This window comes from Vombatus ursinus, unplaced genomic scaffold, assembly GCF_900497805.2.
Source record: "Vombatus ursinus unplaced genomic scaffold, bare-nosed wombat genome assembly UNPS02014780.1, whole genome shotgun sequence".
In the NCBI taxonomy this organism is placed as follows: Eukaryota; Metazoa; Chordata; class Mammalia; order Diprotodontia; family Vombatidae; genus Vombatus; species Vombatus ursinus.
Genome location: NW_020954558.1, coordinates 2,483,288 through 2,504,419, shown reverse-complemented (window position 1 = coordinate 2,504,419; position 21,132 = coordinate 2,483,288). Strand labels below are relative to the sequence as shown.

The 21,132-nt window shown below is 49.2% G+C and overlaps 2 protein-coding genes across 2 annotated transcripts in view; one reads left to right on the top strand and one right to left on the bottom strand.

The window, feature by feature from the left end:
- Positions 1 to 586: 586 nt before the first annotated feature.
- On the top strand, positions 587 to 7,167 carry PHOX2A (paired like homeobox 2A). Its single transcript, XM_027866225.1, has 3 exons — positions 587 to 812; positions 5,832 to 6,019; positions 6,697 to 7,167. Exons 1-3 carry the CDS (start codon positions 587 to 589, stop codon positions 7,165 to 7,167), a joined length of 885 nt encoding a protein of 294 aa, XP_027722026.1.
- A 2,505-nt stretch (positions 7,168 to 9,672) lies between these two features.
- INPPL1 (inositol polyphosphate phosphatase like 1) overlaps positions 9,673 to 21,132 on the bottom strand; it is a 36,469-nt gene continuing 25,009 nt past the window's right edge. The window contains exons 20-28 of the mRNA XM_027866232.1: positions 17,820 to 17,939; positions 17,629 to 17,717; positions 14,621 to 14,708; positions 14,165 to 14,320; positions 13,963 to 14,041; positions 13,711 to 13,854; positions 11,615 to 12,278; positions 10,654 to 10,787; positions 9,673 to 10,491 (exon numbers count right to left, since the gene is read on the bottom strand). Of these exons, the coding sequence (XP_027722033.1) occupies positions 10,401 to 10,491; positions 10,654 to 10,787; positions 11,615 to 12,278; positions 13,711 to 13,854; positions 13,963 to 14,041; positions 14,165 to 14,320; positions 14,621 to 14,708; positions 17,629 to 17,717; positions 17,820 to 17,939 (1,565 nt within the window). The 3' untranslated portion in view covers positions 9,673 to 10,400. The remainder of the gene's footprint in view (positions 10,492 to 10,653; positions 10,788 to 11,614; positions 12,279 to 13,710; positions 13,855 to 13,962; positions 14,042 to 14,164; positions 14,321 to 14,620; positions 14,709 to 17,628; positions 17,718 to 17,819; positions 17,940 to 21,132) is intronic.

Sequence of the window (21,132 nt, the reverse complement as noted above, 5' to 3'; positions counted from 1 at the left end):
ACACCCCCCACCCCCGTCTTCCTGGTCCTCTCCACCCAACCCTGCGCTAATCTGGTACTTTCTCACTGAGAATGCAGGGAAGACTCAGGTCACCAAGCGGCCCCGACGGCAGTGGGTACCGAGGCGGGTACTGAAGAAGGGAAAGGGAGAAAGGCTGGGGGCCTTGGCATCTCCCAGGAGGTGCACACACAAACAGACCCCGCAGTAGGAGAGGAGGCAGCAGGGGAAGGGAAGAGAGGCGGCCCCGCCCCCGACCCGGGAGGGGGACTGGAAGGCGGGGGTCTGGGGGCGGCTCCCGGTCCCTCCCCCTGCCTCTGTCCCGCCCCTGCCCCCGCCCCGTCCATCCCGTTATAAGGTGCGGCCGCTGCGCTCTGGCGGGACAGTGGGGCCAAGACTAGGTGGGTGGGACTGGGCTAGACGGGACGGGACGGGACTGGGCAGCCCAGTTCTCCGACTCCTCCCTCTGTCCCTCTGCCTGCCGACCGGTGTCCCTGTCTCCACAAGTCCCTTTTGCCTGGCTTCCCCTCCATCCCTCCTGACCGGAGCCCCCTCCTCCAGGCAGCCCTCCTGCCCGCGCCGCGCGCTCATGGATTACTCCTACCTCAACTCATACGACTCCTGTGTGGCCGCCATGGAGTCCGCCTACGGCGACTTCAGCCCCTGCGGCCAGGCGGGCGCCTTCCAGTACAGCCCCTTGGGGCGGCCTGCCTTCAGCGCAGCAGCCGCAGCAGGGCCCGCCTGCCCTGGCCTTGCCTCACCTCCCTGCGGCCTGGGCGCCTTGCGGGATCACCAGCCCGCACCCTACTCCACAGGTGAGCAGCTGTCCTGGGGCCGGGATGGGAGCGATCTAAGGAAAGGGAACATTGCCGGGGCTAGTGACCCTGCCCCAGGGCTTAGCCAAGACCCTCAGAGTGGTCTAGGAGGACACTGGGAACAGAAACGGGGACCAGGGAGTGGGGATGGAGACAGGAGAGGTCTGAAGTGCACAGTTAGAGATATAAGGACCAGAAAGGGATCTCAGATAGCAAGAGACCAGTGGTCAGCGAAAGGAGATGGGAATGGGACCAAAATAGAGGTAAACAAACCTGGAAATGACCAGAGGAGATGGAGACGTAGAGGTGGGAACAGAAAATGGAGACATGGTAACCAGGGAGAGGTGGAAATCTAGATGTCAAGGAGAAGAGATGTAGATATTTGGAGTGGAGGAGAGAGAAAAGATAAGGAGGGTACCCCCCCCCCAGAAGACATGGAAAGCAGACCAAACTGACCAGATATAAGGATGTGAAGTCAGGATGAAGAGACGGGGAGTTGAAGACCAGTAAGGGTAGATGAGGATGGGAGAACATGGGAGAAGATGTGGGTACCAGATCAGATGGCTAGAATGCATGAGAAGGTAAGGATGGGGACAAATGAGAGATATGGATGGGAGACAGAACATATGAATTGCTTACTATTCAGGAGGCTTTGATACCAGAAGATCAATATACAGGGAAAGACTTGGGGAGATAAGGGCACCAGGAGGGAAGGTGAGGATATGGGGACAGGGAGACTTGGGCACCAGGAAATTAGGGGATGTTCAGAGGTAATAGGAATATTAGGAGAGGGAGGATTAGGGAAAGGAGTGGTATGGGGACCAGGAAGAGTGAAATGTAGGGCACTGGGAAGGAATATAAGGATCCAGAGGCAGCTAGGGACAGATAAGGATATGGGAATTAGGGAAAGAAGATCAGGATGGTGCTGAGGGAGAAAATGTGGGTATCAGGAGAGAGATGGGCACACAGGTGAGGACTGGGAAGAGATCATGAGGATATGAAGACCTGGGGACAAGAGAGGGGAAATGGAGATAGAGGGATTGGGGGATAGAGGAAGAGATGTGGGGACCATGAAAGTGAGGAGGGAGAAATGGAAACTAGAGAGAGGAGATTTAGAGGTGGTACTAGAATAGAAGAAATTATGCGGGTATGGGGAACACACTTGTCAGGGCTGGACTGGATACCGGAGTTTAATCCCTGAGACTCGGGAAGAATAGGATGAAGGTAGGAGATTGGCTTATTGGTACAGGGATGGAAAGACCAAAAGATGGTAGATGCATTGGAGTGAGGGGTGCTGGAGATATGATTAAAGAGATTGAGAGGGAACCTGAGACCTGGAGATGGGAAGATTAGGGATGAAAGGGTGGAGAAGGAAAAGAGGGCTGGATGTAGGATTGTAGATGGAGAAAGCAACAGACTAGAGATAGGGTGGAGTGAGGGATCTGGGGGAGGGGGGTTAGGAGCAAGAAGGAAAAGAGGGATGGAAGGAGGGAGACCAGAAAGTGAGAGATGGAGGACAGAGAAGACAACAGGGCTGGAGAGATGGGGACAAAGGGATGGGAAAATAGGGGACTAGATGGTGGGGACCAGAGGAAACAGGTGGAAGAATGAAAATTAAGAGAGAATGGAAGCAAAGGAAAATGGAGTCATGGGGACAAGGACCAGAGGTGACAGGGGGAGGGATTTAGGACAGGGACCATAGGACAGGAGAACAGGCTAACACTGAGACAGGAACAGTGGCAGAAGAATTGAGGGGATGCCAGGGTATTTGGGGGCAAGGTAGGGAAGAGAAACCTTCTTGGGAAAAAGGAGAGGGGAGGGGACAAGGAGGAATTAGTTGAGAAAAGACAGTTGAGAGACATGTGTAAAAGACCAGATCTCATCCCAGAAACAAAATGTCAGAGAATATTAAATTTAATTCCTTCATTTTTTTCAGGGGGCAGAAACTAAGGTCTAGAAAAGGGAAGGGATTTCCCAAAGTCACACAGAACTAAGTTAGAAACAAAAGCTAGAACCCATCTCCTGCCACAAAGTTCCAGGCTCTTGTTGCCACTGGAATCAGCCCAAGAGAGGCCATGGTGGAATGAGGCTGCAAAGTGATCTGGAAGGCAGCAGGGCAGTGCAAGCTGCTGGGGAAGCAGCCGGGGTCAGACCTAAATGAAAGGAAGGATGGATAGAAAGGGGGAAGCAGCAGGGCTCCAACAGCAGTCGAGGTGAAGACAGGCCAAGCCAGAGCAGGCCAGATGTGAGGGAGAGATCCCAGCTGGAATGTTGAGGGAAGGGAATGGGAAAAGGTCCTGCGATGAAGGAACTGTGAGAAGGGAGAAAGGTAGAGAAAGAATCCTAATCTGCACCCTGCACCCTAGTTCTGATGGAGCAGCTCCTGCCATTGCTGTCACACACACACACACACACACACACACACACACACACATCCCAGGTCCTACACCTGTGACCAGAGAAAGACAGAAAAGAAATTGAGAGATGAAAAGATGAGGAGACATGGAGAGAAAGGGAGGGGGGAAAGGATGGGGAGAAAAGAGAAATTGAAGGTAGAGAGAAAAGAGAAAAGAAGAGAAAGATGAGAAGAGAGACAGGGAGAAGTGCACACAGGAGAGAACTGGGGAGATGAAGAGCCAGGAATTTAGCCTGTCCCATCTCCCACTCCCCCACTTCCTCACTTTCTCAACATACCTTTCCCCACCCCAGATTTTCACTTTTCCTTATTTCTTAATGTTTCTCATTCCTATCCTCTTTCCTGTTCTAATTTTTCCCCTTCTCCTTCATTTCTCCATATCACTCCCTTTGAACTCATCTCTCCATATCTTTGTGACTTTTCTTTTGCTCAATTTCTTTTTCCATCATCTGTTCCTTTCCTCATCTTTCCATTTTTTTTTTTTTTTTTTTTTTTTTTTTTTTTTTTTTTTTTTTTTNNNNTCTCTCTGTTTCTTTTCTTCCCGGTCTCATTTTCGATGTCTGTCTCCCATTTCTCTATGTCTCTCCTCATTGTCTCTCTTCATCTCCCCATATTTCTTCTCTTTCATTATCTCCATGTATTTTTGCTCTCTGCTTTCTTCTCTCTCCTGCATGCGTCTCTCTTTGCAACTTTTCCTCTCATTTTCCTTCTTTCTGTGTCTCCTGTCCCCTTCTCTCCTTTCCTCTATCCTTTATTCTCTCTCTCTCTCTTCTCTCTCCATGTCTGTTTTCTTTCCTCATCACTAATCTCCTTGTCTCTCCTCTGTCTCCACCTTTCTGAGTATCTTTGTTTCCTCATATCTCTCCTCTTCTCTTCTCTGGTCCATCTGTCCATTTCTCTCTCTTTTGTGTGCTTCTCTCTTTATCTCTTCATATTTATCTCCTTATCTCTTGCCTCAATCCCCATCTCCCCATCTCTCCTCTCTGGCCTCAAATAACCTTGTCTCTCTCCTCTGTCTCCACATCACTTCATCCCTGGCCCCATCTGTACATATCTCTCTCCCCTCAATTTTCTGTATTTCTCCTGATCTCTCTTCTCTTCATCTCCCTATTTCCCCTTTCCCCTCTTCTCTATGTCTGTCTCTTCAATTCCATCTCTCTATGTCTTTTTCTATTTCTCTATGTCTCTCTCCAATCTCCAAATCTCTCTTAAATTTGTCTCTCTTTCTCTTCTCTGTCATTTTATCTCTGGATTTCTCTGTCTCCATATCCTCCTCCTCCTCACTTGCCATCTCTCCATGTATCTCTCTCTCATCTGTGTCTCTCTTCTTATATCTCTGGATCTCTTTCTTTTCCATCTACATTTCTTCATATCTCATTTCTCCATATCTTTTTGTGTCTCTCATCTCTCCATTTCTCTATCTCTCCTCTCTCTCCCATGTCTTTTTGTGCCTTTTTCTTCTGTCTCCATGCCCATATCTCTCCTCTCCCCACCCTTCTGTTTCTTTTTTCTCTCCTCATAAATGTCTCTTTTCTCTCTGTCCCTCTTGTCTCTCCCCTCTATCTCTCCTCTCTTTCCATCACTGGATGTCTTTCCTCATCTTGTCTCATGCCTTATCTGTGTCTCACTTCATCTCTCTTGTTCTCATCTCTGTCTCTCTGCTTTCCCTCATTCCCTGTGCCTTGTGTATTTTTATAACTATCCTCTGATATGTTTCTCCCCATCTTTTCTCTGTATTTATCCATCTATCTCTTTCTTCCTCCCTATCCCCATTTCTTTTTTCCTTTCCCATCTGTTTTTCCATGTCTCTCCCCTTTATCTCTCCATATCTCTCCTCCTCTCATTACTGTCTCACCTCATCTGTCTCTCTTCTGCCCCATCCTCCATGTCTTTTCTCTCTGTAAATGTTTCTTTCCATCTTTTCCTGTCCCCATCTTTTTGTGTCTCTCCTCTCACCCCACCACTTTGTCTCTTACCTTTCCCCATGTCTTTATTCTGTCCCTGTTTCTTTCTCTCATTTTTCTATTTCTCCCTTCTTCTAGTCATCCTCTCCATATCTCTTCTCCCCCTTTACCCATGCCTTTTTTTGTCTCTCCTCTCTCTGCTTCCCTTTGTATCTCTCCCTTTCTTTCCTCCATATCTCTCTTCAACCTTATCATCGTGTGTCTCACCTCACGTCTGCCCTCTGCCTAATTTCTCCATGTTCTCTCATGTCTCTGTCTCTTGTTCCCATTCCCCTCTTCTCTTTCACCGTGACTCACATCTTTTCCTTCCTCTCCTCTGAATCATCTCTCCTTGTCTCGTCTCTTCCTGAGTATCTCTTCTCATATCGCCTATCTCTATGTCTTTATGCTTTTCCCTTCTCTATATATTTGTTTCCTTCCTCTCTCCTCATCTCTCCCCTGTCTTTTTCCTTGGTCTCAACTATGTCTTTCTTCTCTCTGTGTTTTTCTCTGACATTCCCTGTCTCTGAGTCTCTCCTCAACCCCATGTCTCTCCCAATCTGTCTCTCCTGTCCCTCCATGTCTCCTTCTCTCCGTGTCTCTCCTCTCTCAGTATCTCTCATCTGTCTGTGTCTCTCCTTCCCTGTGTCTCCCCTCCAGTGCCATACAAGTTTTTCTCGGACCCGTCCGGGTTAAGCGAGAAACGCAAGCAGCGTCGGATCCGCACAACCTTCACAAGCTCCCAGCTCAAGGAACTGGAGCGAGTGTTTGCAGAGACCCACTACCCGGATATCTACACACGCGAGGAGCTGGCACTCAAGATCGACCTCACTGAGGCTAGAGTGCAGGTGCGTGAGGCTAACCGAACAAATTTGGGGAGCGGATGGTGACCAGCGAGTAGGGGCTAGGTGGAGGGGCAGGGACCGAAGGAGACTGGGAGGGTCCCCAGCACCTACGGCACCCTCCTAAGATGAGCGACTCCCCATCAGTACCCACACCCTCCCTCCACCTCCCAGGCTAGCACAGTACCTTAAGCGTTACTCAGGCCTCTGCCCCCTAACCTGAAGACAGGTTAGACAACAGTCAGGCTCCAGCATCCTGAAGCCAAGAGACACTTCTCTATGCCTGAACTGCACCTGGGGGAAGCAGTACACTGAGCTAAAGGGCTCCACCAAGGGGCTGGGAAAGGGACAAAGGAGGGAGAGTGAAGAAGGTGAAAGTGAGGAATCTGAGGTGGGAGGAGGAAGAGACAGAGGAGAATAGAGACAAGGGAGAAATAGCTAGGAAAAATGGCAGAGAATGTGAAGAGGAGAGGGACAGAGCAAGAAGGGAGACAGAGAGACAGAAAGGAAGCAAGAGAAGGGAGAGATGGGGAAAGGGAGCAGGGCAAAGAAACCCAGATAAGAGAATGGGAAAAGAGATTCCAGTGCAAGAGGACCTTCAGACCCCTGCCTAGCAGCACCCACAGGCCAGATGGAAATTCTTCTTTAATCCATCCTCCATTCATGTCCTCTCTCCTCCCCAGGTCTGGTTCCAGAATCGCAGGGCTAAGTTTCGGAAGCAGGAGCGGGCAGCCAGTGCCAAGGGTGCTGGGGGAGGGGCAGGTCCTCCAGGCACCAAGAAGGGGGAGACCCGATCTTCCTCTGAGGATGATGAGTCCAAGGAGTCCAACTGCAGCCCGACACCAGACAGCACGGCCTCCCTACCTGGGCCTGGTGGCCTAGCCAGCCCAAGCCCTAGCCTCAGCCTCAGCCTCAGCCCCAGCCCTGGCCTGCCCCAAACCCCAGCCCCTGCCCCTCTCAAAGGGCCCCTCTGGGCTGGTGGGCCAGGGGGAGGAGGAGGTGGGCCTGGGGCACCTAGCCCTGCTGAGCTGCTCAAGGCCTGGCAACCTGCAGAGCCAGGGCCTGGTCCCTTCTCTGGCGTCCTGTCCTCCTTCCACCGGAAAGCCCCAACCTCAGCCTCAGCCACTGCTGCCCTCAAAGCCAACCTCTTCTAACTGTGCCCCTCGCCCCCTGCCCCAGCCTCCTGGGAGCTGCACCGCTGAGATGCTCCTGCTTCCTCTCCCTCTCAGACAGGGGCCGGTAGTCACTGCCTCCCCTTCTGGGGATCCTGCCATGGCCAGAGACATTGCCCTTCACTCCACCAAGATCTTCCTTTCCTCTCTTCTGAACCCTATCCCTGCCAGAGACCCCATCTCTACCTCCCCCAGGCACTTCCCTCCTGAACTTCTCTTGAACTGAGAGGTAGCCCACTCCCCTTACGCTGCCCTGACAGATGTCCCCTTTTCTCTGAGAATCCCGCCTCTTCGAGACACCCACTTCTCCCCCACCCACCTTGTGAGGATGATCTTGCCATAGCCAGAGGTGACCCTTCTTTCAATGTGCCAATCCCCAAAAATGCTCCTTCCTCCTCACTCTCCCAAGACTACACCCCGAGCAGAAGTGCTCCATGGCTGAAGGCCACCCTCTCCAAAGCACCCCCCTCCACACTCTGGGCAGTATCGTGGCCAAAGATGTTTCTCTCTGGATGACTGAGGCCCGCCATCAGGACCCTGGTTATCGATGACGGCCAGAGTGACATACACTTTCCTTTGACTCCTCATTCCAAGGATCCGCTATGCCCGGACACGCCCTCCCCTGGAGAAATAGGAGACTACCCCATTTCTGGGGACTCCGTCCTCAATGTTGTGTCCCCTCTTCTGATTCCCCTTCTCCATCCTCTCCACAAGTCCCCTGGGAAATTCCTTAACCCAGCCCAGCCTCTCATGCAGTTGAGAAAAGATCCTCCAAGGAATGACGTGTGAGGAGGCACTGTGGGAGGGTGCCATCGACCGCAGTTAGCCCCTTTCCTGGGCTCTGGAGCTGGCAAGATGGATTCAGTGACTCATCTACCACTAGGGCCAGGACCACCCAGCTGGGGAAGGGGCTGCTGCCCAAAGCGGGCCCTGACTCTCTTAGACAATTGGACCTAGAGCTAAGAGAGACTTTAAAGACCACGTAGTATAATCCTGCTCATTTCACAGAGGAGGAAACTGAGGCTCAGAGAAGGGGGAGTCACCCATAGTCACACAGCTAGTGAGGAGCAGAGCTGCCTGGACTCTTTGCTCTCACTTCCCAGGGCCATTCATGCATGGGTGGGGCCAAGGGTAGGGAGAAGGGGTGACTATTGCCCCAGACCAGGATCCCTAAAGGCCAGGCAAGGGCATAATTATTTCCTCTTTTTTTCTTCCAACTTTTGTTTTCCTTTCTAAAACTCATCTGTAATTTATTGAGATCAAATTCTGCTCAATCCAAATAAAATTAATTTATTGAAGCCATTTCAGGTAGTCCCTAAGAGAGCTGGGAAGGGAGACTTGGGGCCAGCGTAAGCTTTGAGCCCTACCCATAGGGGAACTAGCACGCTGCCTGTACCACCAGTGAGGGAGCACCAGAAGCCCCCTCCCCATACCAATCAGAGGGTGCTTAATTAAAGCTGGTCTCTTTGGGCAGATCATTGGCCTCTCCAGGCTGTTAAAAATACAGTCGTGCCATAGGCCCAATCCCTTAGCCTGAAGGGCTTTATCAGAAAGGGATGATAGCCCCACACTGGCGTTGTCTCAGGGTCAGATCCAGACTAGGTGGGCTAGGGTTCCTCCCACAGTTCATGTGAGACATGCCAGAAAAACAAGCCAACTGGAACCACGGATGCAAGCAGGGAGGCAGTACTCCCCAGGTCTGCTGATAATCAGACCACAGATGGCATACTGTGTGTGGTTCTGGGAGCCCCCAAATTTAGGACAAACTAATTAGCTGATCAGAAGGTGGCCACAATGGGGAAAGAATTTGGAGGCCACAACACATAAGGATGAAACTGTGGCTACTTGGCCTGAAGGAGGGAACGTGTGATAGCTGTCTTCCAGTGTGCAAAGGGCTGTCTAGTGGAGGAGGGATTAGGATGGGAAAAGACAAATTTATGACACAAGGAGAAAACCCCCGAACTTGGAGCTGCCCCAGAGGTGCAGTCTGGGCAGGTGGTGGGTTCCCTGGAGCAGAAGCTGGACAAGCCCTGGTCATTAAAGGGTAGAGATTGGTAGAGAAGCCCTTCTGTTGGGAGCTGAGGTCTGGTTCACCCCTCCTCCATCCGCCCAAGACAGCTCCTATTGGAGCCTTCGGTCTTCCCCTTTCTCTGAGTTCTTAAGCTACCTGTACTTCGGGACCCTCCTCCCTCACTCTTTGCTCCCACTTCAATGTCCCCCTCCCCTATTCAGACTCCTAGGCCTAGAACAAAGAATGTTAGAGCTTGCTGGAAGTTTAGAAATCATGCTGTCATTCTGCAGGAGGGGAACCTGAGGCTCCACATGAGCCAGCCTTTGGTGGGGATCACAGATGAAGTGAGTGGGCTCCAACAGATAGGCAAACGGGTCCTTTATTGCTGAGGGAGTTAGGAATGGGACTCAAAACATGCCCTACCTCCACTCCCTCATAAAATAACATTAAAGTGTCCACACACACCCCTCCCTCCCTCCCTCCACCCAGACGATTAAATTAACACAGAACCCTCCCTACCCTTCCCCCCCATGGCAGTGGGGACCCCAGCCCAGCCAAAGGGAGGAAGGGGACTGCTCCTTCATTTCCGGATGGGATGCCAGTCTGGGTGGAGACCTGACTGAGTGCTCCCTGTGGCTCAGGGGGTCCCCAAGATGAGGAGGGGAAAAGTATGAAATGTAACAAGGACCCCCTTGTACTGGCACCCTTTCTCCGCTGGAGACATGAGAGCCTGAGCAGAAGTCGGTCCCCCTCCAGCAGCCCCAATGAGGGGTGGGGATTTGGGGGGACAAAATCTTGGACCAATGCCATCCCTGGAGTAGGCAGAAAGCCTCTTAAATTAGGCAACCAACCTCAGACCCTAATGGGGAAAGGAATGAACCAATATGGGAGTAGAGGGGCATTGATTGGCCAACAAAGATGGAGCAAGAAGTGCTCGATTGGGTAAGAAGAGTGGCATGGGGAATTCCTCCCCTGAGGCTGGAGTCTCCCCAATAAATAGGCAGAGGGAGACACTAGTAACTATGGCAACCATCCTCAGCACTGGGTAAGGCAGAATGGGCAAGTTCCTTCATGATGGGGATTTGGAGGGACAGTCCCTCCAAATCTGGGGGGGGACGGTTAAGAGAGGACACACTGGGTGGTACGGGCCCTCACAGTCTGGACGAGAGCCCTCCTAGCCGGAGCCCTTCACAATCCTGGAAGGTCACTTGCTGTGCTGCAGTGAGTCCAGCAGGAGGCGTTTGTGAGCTGGATCCTGGACTCCGGCCTCCTCCAAGTCCTCCTCAGTGATGTCACTGCAGAGACCAGGGCTCAGTCATTGGCCTGCCTCAATGACGCTGCCCCACCAACCCCTCCCCGCTGCTACGGGCTCCTCCCCAGCCTCAAGACTTGTTGCCCATGCAACCAAAACCCCAACCCCCCCAACTCCCAGCTGTGGGGCCCTCCCTCCAGCTCACCTGAGGAACTCCAGGTCATCCCATCCGTTGTGTACGAGACCCTCCTCATAGCACTCCATGCCGAGGGCCCGAAGCCAGGCACCCATGCTCCCCTCACCGAGGCTGCCTGCCCGCCCACCCTGTGGGCATGGAGCCTGTGGGCACACACACTCTCAGGGCCCTGGCCTGCCCACATCCCCTCCCCATCACCTTCCTCCCCATTTAGACAGAGATACACAGAAGTGGTGGGAGGAGGGGAAGGGGGTGGAAAGAGACAGATGGGGACAGAGGCAACATCAGAGACAAGAGATGCTCCTGGCCAACAACTCAATTCAAGCAAACATTTATTAAGCACCTACTATGTGCAGTGGTTATTTTGGGGAAACAAAAATAAAAAAAAACAGTCCTTGCCCAAGGAATTTAGTAGACTCTGGGGAAGTAGAATATGTTCATAAATAACTATAATTCAAGGGAATCTGAAAAGTCAACAGAGATGAAAGATTGGAGGTGAGGGAGTAGAGCCTCCTGGCCTGAGGTATCAGTAAAGGCTTCAAGGAGGAAGTGGCACCTGAGCTGATCCTTAAAATAAGAGAAACTTCACTGGGCCCAGATGAGAGGGAAGGGCGTAACAGTTATGGAGGATGGCCTGGATAAATGCACACAAGTAGGATATAACAAGATGAAATCAGGGAGTCCAACCTGGGTGGAAAGTGGTATTCCATTTAACAGAATGATGGGAAATAAGACTGGAGCCAGTCTGTAGAAGGCATTGAATGCTAGAAATTTATCTTGTAGGCTGCAGAGAGTCATAGGTTTTCCAAAACAACAGAAGACCCAAAAGGTGATGCTAGTTGGGTAGTAGAGATAGATATATGCCACAAATAATAAGGCTAGCCAGGAAGCCCCAGAGCCAACACAGACACAGACACACATACATACACCCTTCCCCCTGCCCCAGCCCCATAATTATATACACACAAACCTCCTCAGCCAGGTCTTCCTGGATGCTCTCTCGGATACGGGGTGGGGGAAAGCCGAGGGGACGGCCATAGTCTGGGGGAAGAGCCCGGGGAGGCAGGTCTAAGGGGCCCCCCATCAGGCCCCCTCTGGCTGGTCCAGCAGCATAATCAGCCTCACTCAGCGTCTTGGCCATCTGTAGCACGGAGCAGGATCGGTCATCCCCACTGCTCACCTCCCCTAGGAAGGCACTGGCTGGTGAGGAGCTTGGAGGCAGTGGGGGCCTCGGGTGGGTCGTCTTAGGATTCAGTGGCCCCCGAATCTCCACCCCTCCCCGGCCCCGGCCCCCAGGGCCCACCACTGGCAGATCCAGGCTAGCTGAGTCTGGCAGTGGTGGCGGAGGGAAGTCAGGTGGGGGCAAGGTGCCGCCCTCTTCATCTGATGAGCTCCCCTCTCCCACTCGAGGGGGCCGTCGTCGGCCTGGTTGCTGGGGAGGCACTGTGATGGCCACCTTGTTCTTTGCAGCCAAAGGAGTGGGCACCTTGGCAGGAGGGGTGGGGGCCGGGGGGTCCAGGGGCAACAGCTGATGTGGGACCCCTTCCAGGACATAGTAGGCTGGGTTATTAAAGCTGTTCTTCATCGGCAGGGCTGTCATCCCCTCTGGTTCTGGAGCCCCTTCTGGCTTTGACCTGAGGATGGAAGGGATGGATTTAGAAGGGATGAAGGCAACAGTACGGAGGAGGGGGGAAAGTGCTGACCTCGAAGTCAGGAGCCCCAGATTATAGTTCCAAACGACACTGACTCAGTGCGTGACTTTGCTTAGTGCTTAGCACAGTGCTGGGCACACAGTAGGGGCCTAATAAATGTTAACTGAATTGAATTGAATTGGGGAAGTCCCTTCACTTCTCTTTCCTCCTGTGTAAAATAAGGGAGCTGTGCTAAATGGTCTCTGAAGTTTGTTCCAACTAGGATTCTATTCTAAGACAACCCACAGCTGTAGAGGAAGTTGCATGGGGAGAGGCCTTTAACTCCAAGTGAAACCTGAGCCAAATTCAGTAGGGGATAGTAGGAGCCAAAGGGAATGGAAACATGAGCCCTTTAATTATGGTAAGTAAGAGACTGCTGAAGAAAGCAGCCTGAAGACTTTTGTTGCCTTTCCAAGAAGGCATCTGACTCCAAAAAAGATTCCCCCAGTGAGTTATTTCTACTCAAGTCAGGGAAAGAACCAGGATTAGATTAAGCAGAGATTGATCACAATCAAGAGGAGCTAGAAAAGTCTCAGATTGTACCTAGGAGCTTGTGTACATGGGCAAAGGCCATGCATATAACAAGAACAAGATTTATGTTGGTAAACTGTGGCATCCTATTTCATTTTAATTAGCACTAACATAAACGATATTCATACCCAGCTATTCTGATCTAGAATTCTATTTTTATTTTAAGAGGCAAAACTGAGTGGCAAATAATAATTCATATTTACAAAGTATCTTAAGCTTCATAAGGACCACTGTGAAACAGACAGGTAGTACAAGTATTATTCCCATTTAATTGGGGTGAAAGGACCCAAGGTCATATTGCTAGTAATGTCAGAGCTGAAAATTGAATTTGGCTCTCCTGACTCTGACTCCAGTGCTCTGTCCACTATACAACACTGTCTCCACTGTCTCCTTAACCACAACTAGGGGAATCTTGGTTCTTTAAACCACAAAGGCCCTTTCAGAGTCGAGGCACCATCATCCACCCGGTGGAAACACAGGAGGAAAAAAAGAAGCATAAAATCTAAGAAGAAACATTAGCCTCTGGAGGGTTATCTCAACAAACGGCCAAATTACAGAATGATGGCAAACAAAACTGGGGGCATGGGTGAGGGGGAGAACAGAAGAATAGCTGGAAGGGGTGGACTGCACAACAAAGCTGGGAGGGCACTTGGGGATCACTGAATCCTCTCCTTTCATTTCAGAGACGAGGAAACTAGGAGGTCTATTGAGGAGAAGCAAAGTTAAGAAGTCCTGTCCCAGGATTTTGACTCCAAACCCAACATTCTTTTTGCCATATTTTGTGATGCCTCAAAGGGGAAGAATCCTCATCTGGGGGGCTCCTCACTTGGGGGGGGTCCCTCACCTGGGAGCAGGAGGGGGTTCCTCACGAGGTGCTCCACGAGGTGGGGCTGGAGGCCTTCCTGTTGGAGGCGGCTTCTCGGGCTCATCAAACAGCTTAGACAGAGGGCAGGAGGCCTCGGCAGGACCCGGCTTTCGGCTCCAAGACCTGGAAGGAAGGGGGCGGATCCAGGAGCAAGGGATGAGAGGAGGGCTGGCCAAGAAACCTTCCCCTGGATTCCTCTCAACCTTCCAAGTCCGCTGCCCTGCCCCTTACCTGTAGTCCTGGCTGCCTCGGGACACAGATGGTGGTTTCCCCTTCGCTCCAGCTTCGTCCTTGTCGACGCTGATCCACTCTAGGGGGCAACAGCAGGAGCTCAAGGGCATGGTTCCCCCACCCCACAGTCCAGGTGCCACTGAGGGTCTGCCTCACACTCCCAGGGTTGCTCCGCCCTCCCCATCCCTGGTGGTGCCCCCACCGTAGAGCCGCTCTCGGGTGCCCAGCCGCTCAGCTGGCACCCGCACCTTCATGGAGCCTCTGATGTTCCCGGTTTCTTCTCCACGGTGGGATAGAAAAGTCAAGAACTGTTGAGCGGTGCTGCCAATCATGGACTTGAGTGCGATCACACACTCGCCTAGGAGTTAGACGAAGGTTTAACTTCTCTACCCTTTCCCAGCCCCATCCTCAGACTTCCCCAGTCCAAGACCTGTCCTAGAAACCACAACCTCCTTCCCTCCCCCAAAGACCCACACATCCCACGAACCTTTGCCCATGAACTCAGCCTTCCAACACTCTTCTCCCTTCTTCCAGAGACCCCTCTCTATCCCTTCTGCCGGAGGGCTCTCCTCACCCCTTTTTCCAACTACCTTAGAAATCTCTAACTACCCGCCTCTTCTGCTTGCCACCCCACCATACCATGCCCCCTGCCCCTCACCATAGGACTCATATCCATCCAGCGACTTCACAGTCAGCAACAGGTGCTGGTCCTGCAAATATTCAATCTCTGACAGGATCGGCTTCAGCTGGAGGAGAGGTGGCAGGAGACAGACACACGATGGACTGTGCCTCCGCACACACAGCCCCAAACTCACTCCTATCCCTCAGTCAGTCACACACCAAGGGCTACCTAACAATCTCTTTCACGTGCAGTGAGATTAAACATACAGTTTAATCTGTTTACTCAGTGGTACTCACATGTCCAAAAGGGAAAGTGAAGGGAACAAAAATTTATGAAGTGTCTGCTAGGTGCCAGGCTTTGTGCTACATGTTATACAAATATTAGCTTATTTGACCTTAACAACAACCCTGAAAAGTAGATGCTAATAATAGCAACCCATTTTATAGTTGGAAACCATTAACTGACAGTTTCCTTTAAACCACAAACAGGAAACTGAGGCAGAGACTAAATGACTTGCCCAAAGTGTCTGAGGCCACATTTGAATCCAGGCCTTCCTGACTCAGCAGAAACCCCCGGGCTCTATCCACAGCCCCATCTCCCCGAATCCAGACAAAGCTAGGGTCACACAGGCTGCCCTACACTGACATCAATACACTCTCCAGGACAGACCCTCCCAGCCTCTCACTGAGGCATAATCACAACTGTCAGACAGTGAGCTCACCTCAGCCCCTCACCTGTGTTCTCCCCCCAGTCTTTATAACTGCCCAGTGCAGCAGGACCATGCAGAACAAAGTGAATCCCTGCGCCATATCACCACTCTTCAAGTACCTAAACATGGTTATAAAGTTTCCTCCAAGTCCCCCAAAGCCAAACATTCTCATTTTCTCCCACCAATCCTTGTATGATAAGGTCTCCAGTGCCCTCACCACCCTGACTGCCCTATTTTGACCACCCATAAGTCTGTCAATGTCCTCCCCCAGAATGGAACACAATGGACCAGATGTGATCTGACTGGCCACACTTCCACAACAGAAAGAGCATGATGGGGATCTGCCTGCCTCAAGTCTCTCCCCACTCCAATCCAATATCCACTTCCAGCCACTAAAGTGAACTTCTTAAAATGCAGGTCTAACCATATCACCCCCTACTCAATAAACTCCAGTAGCCTCCTGTCGCCTCCAGTCGCCTCCAGGATCAAATACAAAGCTCTCTATTTGGCATTCGAAGCCCTTCATAAGCTGGCCCCCTCCTACCTTTTCAGTCTTATACCTTAGTCCCCTCCCCACTATGTACTCCTCCATCCAGTGATACTGGCCTCCTGGCTGTCCCTCTCACAAGACACTCCATCTCTTGGCCCTGGGCATTTTTCCTGGCTGTCCCCCGTGCCTGGAATGCTCTCTCTCATTATCTCTGCCTTCTGGCTTTCCTGGCCTCCTTTAAGTCCCAACAAGAATCCCATCTCGAACAGGAAGTCTTTCTCAACCCTTCTTAATCCTAGTGCTTTCCCTTTCTTAATTATTTCCTATTCCTACACAATAACAGCCATGTTGTACGATGACTAATAACCCTTCCCAGCAATACAAGGATCTAAGACATCTCCAAAGGCCTCGTGCTAGAAAATGCTATCCACATCCCAAGAAAGAACTATGGAGTTTGAATGCAGATCAAAGCGTACTATTAGCTATTTTCTTTCTTCTGGTGAGTTTTGTTTCCTCTTTCTGGTGGTTCCTCCTATTGGATCTAATTCTTACTTACAACATCACTAATGTGAAAATATGTTTAATAAGAATGTACAGGATATAGCCTATATCAGATTGTGTGCCATCATGGGGAGGGTGGTGGGGAGGAAGAGGGAGAAAAATTTTAAACTCAAGAGCATATGGAAGTGATTGTTGATGAATCAAAATAAATTAATAAAAAAATTTAAAAATTTAAAAAATGGAACAAAATTAAATTAAATTAAATTTTTAAAAAAAGAACAAAAAAAATTATTTCCTATTCCTCCTGTACATAGCATGTGTGTACGCATTTGTTTGCTTATTTTCTCCCCCACTAGATTGTGAGTTCCTTGGTAGCAGGCTCTGTCTTTTGCCTCTTTCTGTAACTTCAGCACTTAGCAGAGTACCTGGCACATAGTAGGCATTTTATGTTTATTAACTGATTGGGACAGAATAGAACAGAACTGTCACATGATCACAGATTTAGAGCTGGAAGGGACCTTGAAGGTCGTCAAGCCCAACTCCCTCATTTTACAGATGGGAAAACTAAGGCACTGAAAAGTTAAGTGATTTACATAGCTAGTAAATGTCATTCCCTTGTTCTGAACACTCTCCCTCTATTAATGAAGCTTACAATGGATTTAGATATTTCAGGTGCCAAGTCACCCTGCTGACTTGTATTGAGCTGGTAGGGTTAGCCATACTTCTCTCACTCTGTACAGTTGATTTCTTGAACCCAACTTCAAGTTTTACATTTATGTCCTATAACATTTCATCTTATTCAGCCACTACAGCTAGTATGAAAACCTTTAGGCTTTCTAGTTCTAGAACTTTCTCAGGAAATCAAAGTCAAGTTCATTAGCCTATGATTTAAAAAAAGAAAAATACTTTCTGCCTCTTTTTTGAAAATTAAGGCAATATTTACCCATCTTCAATACTAGAGTACTTTTCCCTCCACTATTTTTCTTATCCTTACCCCCTAAATTCAATCATACAACACCCCCAACCAAATATATACACACACCCCAGGAGACACAATAAGATCAGGAAAACCTGAGTTCAAATCTAGCCTCAGGCACTTACTAGTTGTGTGTTTTGGGCAAGTCGCTTAGTCTCTGTCTCAGTTTCCACATCTATAAAATGGGGATAATAATAGCATACTTCCCACGGTTGTTGTGAGGATGGAATGGGAGAATATTTGTTAAGAGCTTTGCAAAGCACCATATAAATGCTAGCTATTATTACATACACCCAGACCCATTTCCTTCTCCCACCTCAGTTCCAAGTCCCTCTTTCCTCCCTGCCCTCCCCAACCACTAGCCTCACCGTGGGCAGCTGTCTTGAGGACCACTGAACCTTGAGGAAGTTGATGTTGTCACTGCTCTGGGCATCATTCTCAAAACTCTTTTTGTATTCTAGAGAAGAAGAGTAAATCACTATATACCCCACCATTATCTCCTATCTATATCCCACACATTCCAGACCCTTTCCATCATCCCTCTTTTCCCAGCTCTGACCTTCTAGGCAAGTAGAGTAAAATTCAATGAAGAACTTGGTGCGGCTGGCAGTTTTGACTATCGCTTCCACACTCTCAAATTCAATGTAGGCCTGATCCGATGGCTTGGAGAGCCCTAAACCAGAGGGAAGACAGGTAAGGGAAAGGGCAGGTGGGAAGAGACAAGACCCGGCATCAAAGCCCCAATCTCAGAGCTAGAAAAGTCCTCAGAAGGAATCTCATCCAACTAGTGCCTGAACTTGAATTGTCTCTAAAGCTTCCTGGACAAACAGTCCAACCTTCACGTGATGACCTTTGGTGATGAGGACCTCACTACCTTCAGAGGTACCTCATTTCACTCTTAGCTCTGTTAGGAACTTTCTTAAATGGGCCCAAACCACCCACTCAGTGTTCTTAGTTTTCTCTAGGGCCAACTAGAATAAATCTCTAATTCCTCTTCTTTTTTTTTCAATAAACGTTTTATCAATACTTTTTTTTGACCATTGCTTTCATTTCCCAATCCCCCCAACTCCACAGAGACCTCCTTCATAACAAAGAAATACCGTTATGCAAACAAAACGGCACAGCGACCATATCTGAACGGATGATCCTTGTTTAGCCCCTGTAGCCTACCACCTCTCCACCAAGAGAAGAAATGGGTTCCACCATCAGTCATTGAGAGTCATGACTAATGATCCCTCTTCTCTTAGTTTTTATTTATTCTCTTCAGAAACCATCCCCCAGACCCAATCTGATGAGGAAGACAGTCCCTTGGTCTTTACTGATCCCAATTCACATTTGTCCAGCTCTCCTGTCCTGGGTGAGAAGCTAAATTCATTTCCCTCAGAGAAGTTATATGACTTGCCGATGGTCACATAGCTAATAATAATAAAAAATAACAACAGCAGCTTGTTTCTATAGTACTTCCCTCACAGCATCCTTGAAAAGATGCCAGATATAATGATAATTATTATTATAGCTAAAAGTATAGCACCTACTATGTGCCAGGTGGGCAGCTAGGTGGTACAGTGGATAGAGCACTGGTCCTGGAGTCAGGAAGACCTAAGTTCAAATCTAGCCTCAGACACTTACTAGCTGTGACTCTGGGCAAATCATTTAACCCTGTTTGCCTCAGTTTCCGCATCTGTAGAATGAGCTGGAGAAGGAAATGGCAAACCACTCCAGCATCCTTGCCAAGAAAACCTTAAATGGGGTCAGGAAGAGTCAGACATGCCTGAAAATGACTGAACAACAATAAAAATGTGCCAGGTGTTGTGCTAAGCATTTTAATAACATCTCATTAACCTCTCACAACAACCCTGGAAGGCAGATACTCCTATGATTCTTATTTAAAAATTGAAGAAACTAAGGCAGACAGTGGTTAAGTGACTTGCCCAAGGACACACATTTAGTAAGCGTCTGAGGCTGGATTTGAACTCAGTTAGGTCTTCTTGACCTCAGCACTCTATCTACTTCGCCCTATAATTGTCTAAAAATATTATTACCCCCATTTTGCAGATGAGGAAACAGTGACTCAGAAGAGGGAAGTCCATGCTCCATTAAGCTATCAAATTGATCTTTCTAAAGCGCAAGTCTGCCCATGTCACCTCCTTCCTCAATAAACTCCAGCGGCTCCTTATCAGCTCCAGGATCAAATATAAAATCCTCAGGCTTTTACAACCCTTCATAACTTGGCACCTTCTCCTACCTTTCCAGAAGTCTTACACTTTACCGCCATCCAGGCACTCTGCAATCCAGTGACACTGTGCCTCCCACAAGACACAGCATCTCTGGCCTCTACACATTTTCACTGGAATTTTCTCCCTCTATTCTGTGCCTGGCATGTTCTCCCTCCCCATCTCTGCCTCCTGCATTCCCCAGCCTCCTGCAAGTTCCTGCTAAAATCCCACGTCCTATAGGAAGTCTTTTCCCATCCCCTTAAATTCTACTGCCTTCCTCTGTTGGTTATTTTCTATTTATCCTGTCTATAGCATGTTTGTATAGAGTCATTTGCATGTTGTATCCCCCACCTAGAGGGTGAGCTCCCTGACAGTAGGCATCATCCGTAATTTTTTTTTGTATCTCCAGATTTAGCACAGTACCTGACACATAGTAGATGCTTAATCAATGTTGCTAACTGAAGAAAATGACTCGCCCAAGGTCACACATCTCGGGAGTCAAACCCAGACCTACTTATTCCAACTCTTACATTCTTTGAATTTGAAGAAAGTCATTTCTAGTGGATAGAACACTGGCCCTGGAGTCAGGAGGACCTGAGTTCAAATCTGGTCTCAGACACATAACACTTACTAGCTGTGTGACTCTGGGCAAGTCACTTAACCCCAACTGTCCTCACCAAAAAAAAAAAAAAAAAGTCATTTCTTTACAAGAAAACACAAGTGGGATGAGATGGGATCAGGGAAGAACAGACACAGAGTTTCATACCAGAACCAGGAAACAGGCAAGAAATCCAGAGAGGGAAACATCAAGAACTTAAGAGTCAGGGATAGGGACAGTCTACAACCTAAGTTCCCACAGGCAAAGAACCTAAAACTTGAGGCCACAGAAACATACAAGTTAGGCTCTAAAGTCCCAGGTAAAATCTAGAACCTGGAGCTGGGGACCAAGGGAAACCTGGAATATAAACTCTGAGGGAGAGAATCAAGAACATGGAACCAAGGAAAGGAAAAGCCAAAATTACTCTGACTACCACATAATGCATACAGCTCTTTAAAACTGGCCCAGTGCTTTATAGATACTGTCTTATTTAAGCCTCACAACAACCCTGTGAGGTAAATTACTTCTTAAAGGAATGAATCTAGAACCACTAGAACCTGGGGCCTAGTAGAGGAGAAAACTGAGAAGGTAAATCCTTGAGATATACATCTAGAACCCAAAACAGAAAGGCAGGACCTAGAATTTAGATCCTTGGGAGGAAAACCTAGAAACTAAAATCAGAGAATAACTGAAATAACTTAAAAACTGAGATTTTAAAAAATAGAGAAGCTAGAATCTAAATCCCTGGAAGGAAAGTCTAGAACCCAAGGGTAACAAGTGGTTCTGAGAGATGAGGACCTGGCACATCCTGCCCCCCTCTCCCCCCACCAAATACTTCAATAGAGCAGAAACAAAAAACCAGGGCCAGAGCAAGAGAGGACCTGGAACTGAAATCGCAAAAGAAGATAAACTAGAACCCGGGGCCTAAGAAAGAGAATAGAATCTAAAAAAGATTTTATCAGGGAAGAGGCCAAGGATTCCCATGAATGCCAAAGGGATGTGTATATGTGTACGCGCGCGCACACACACACACACACACACACACACACACACACACA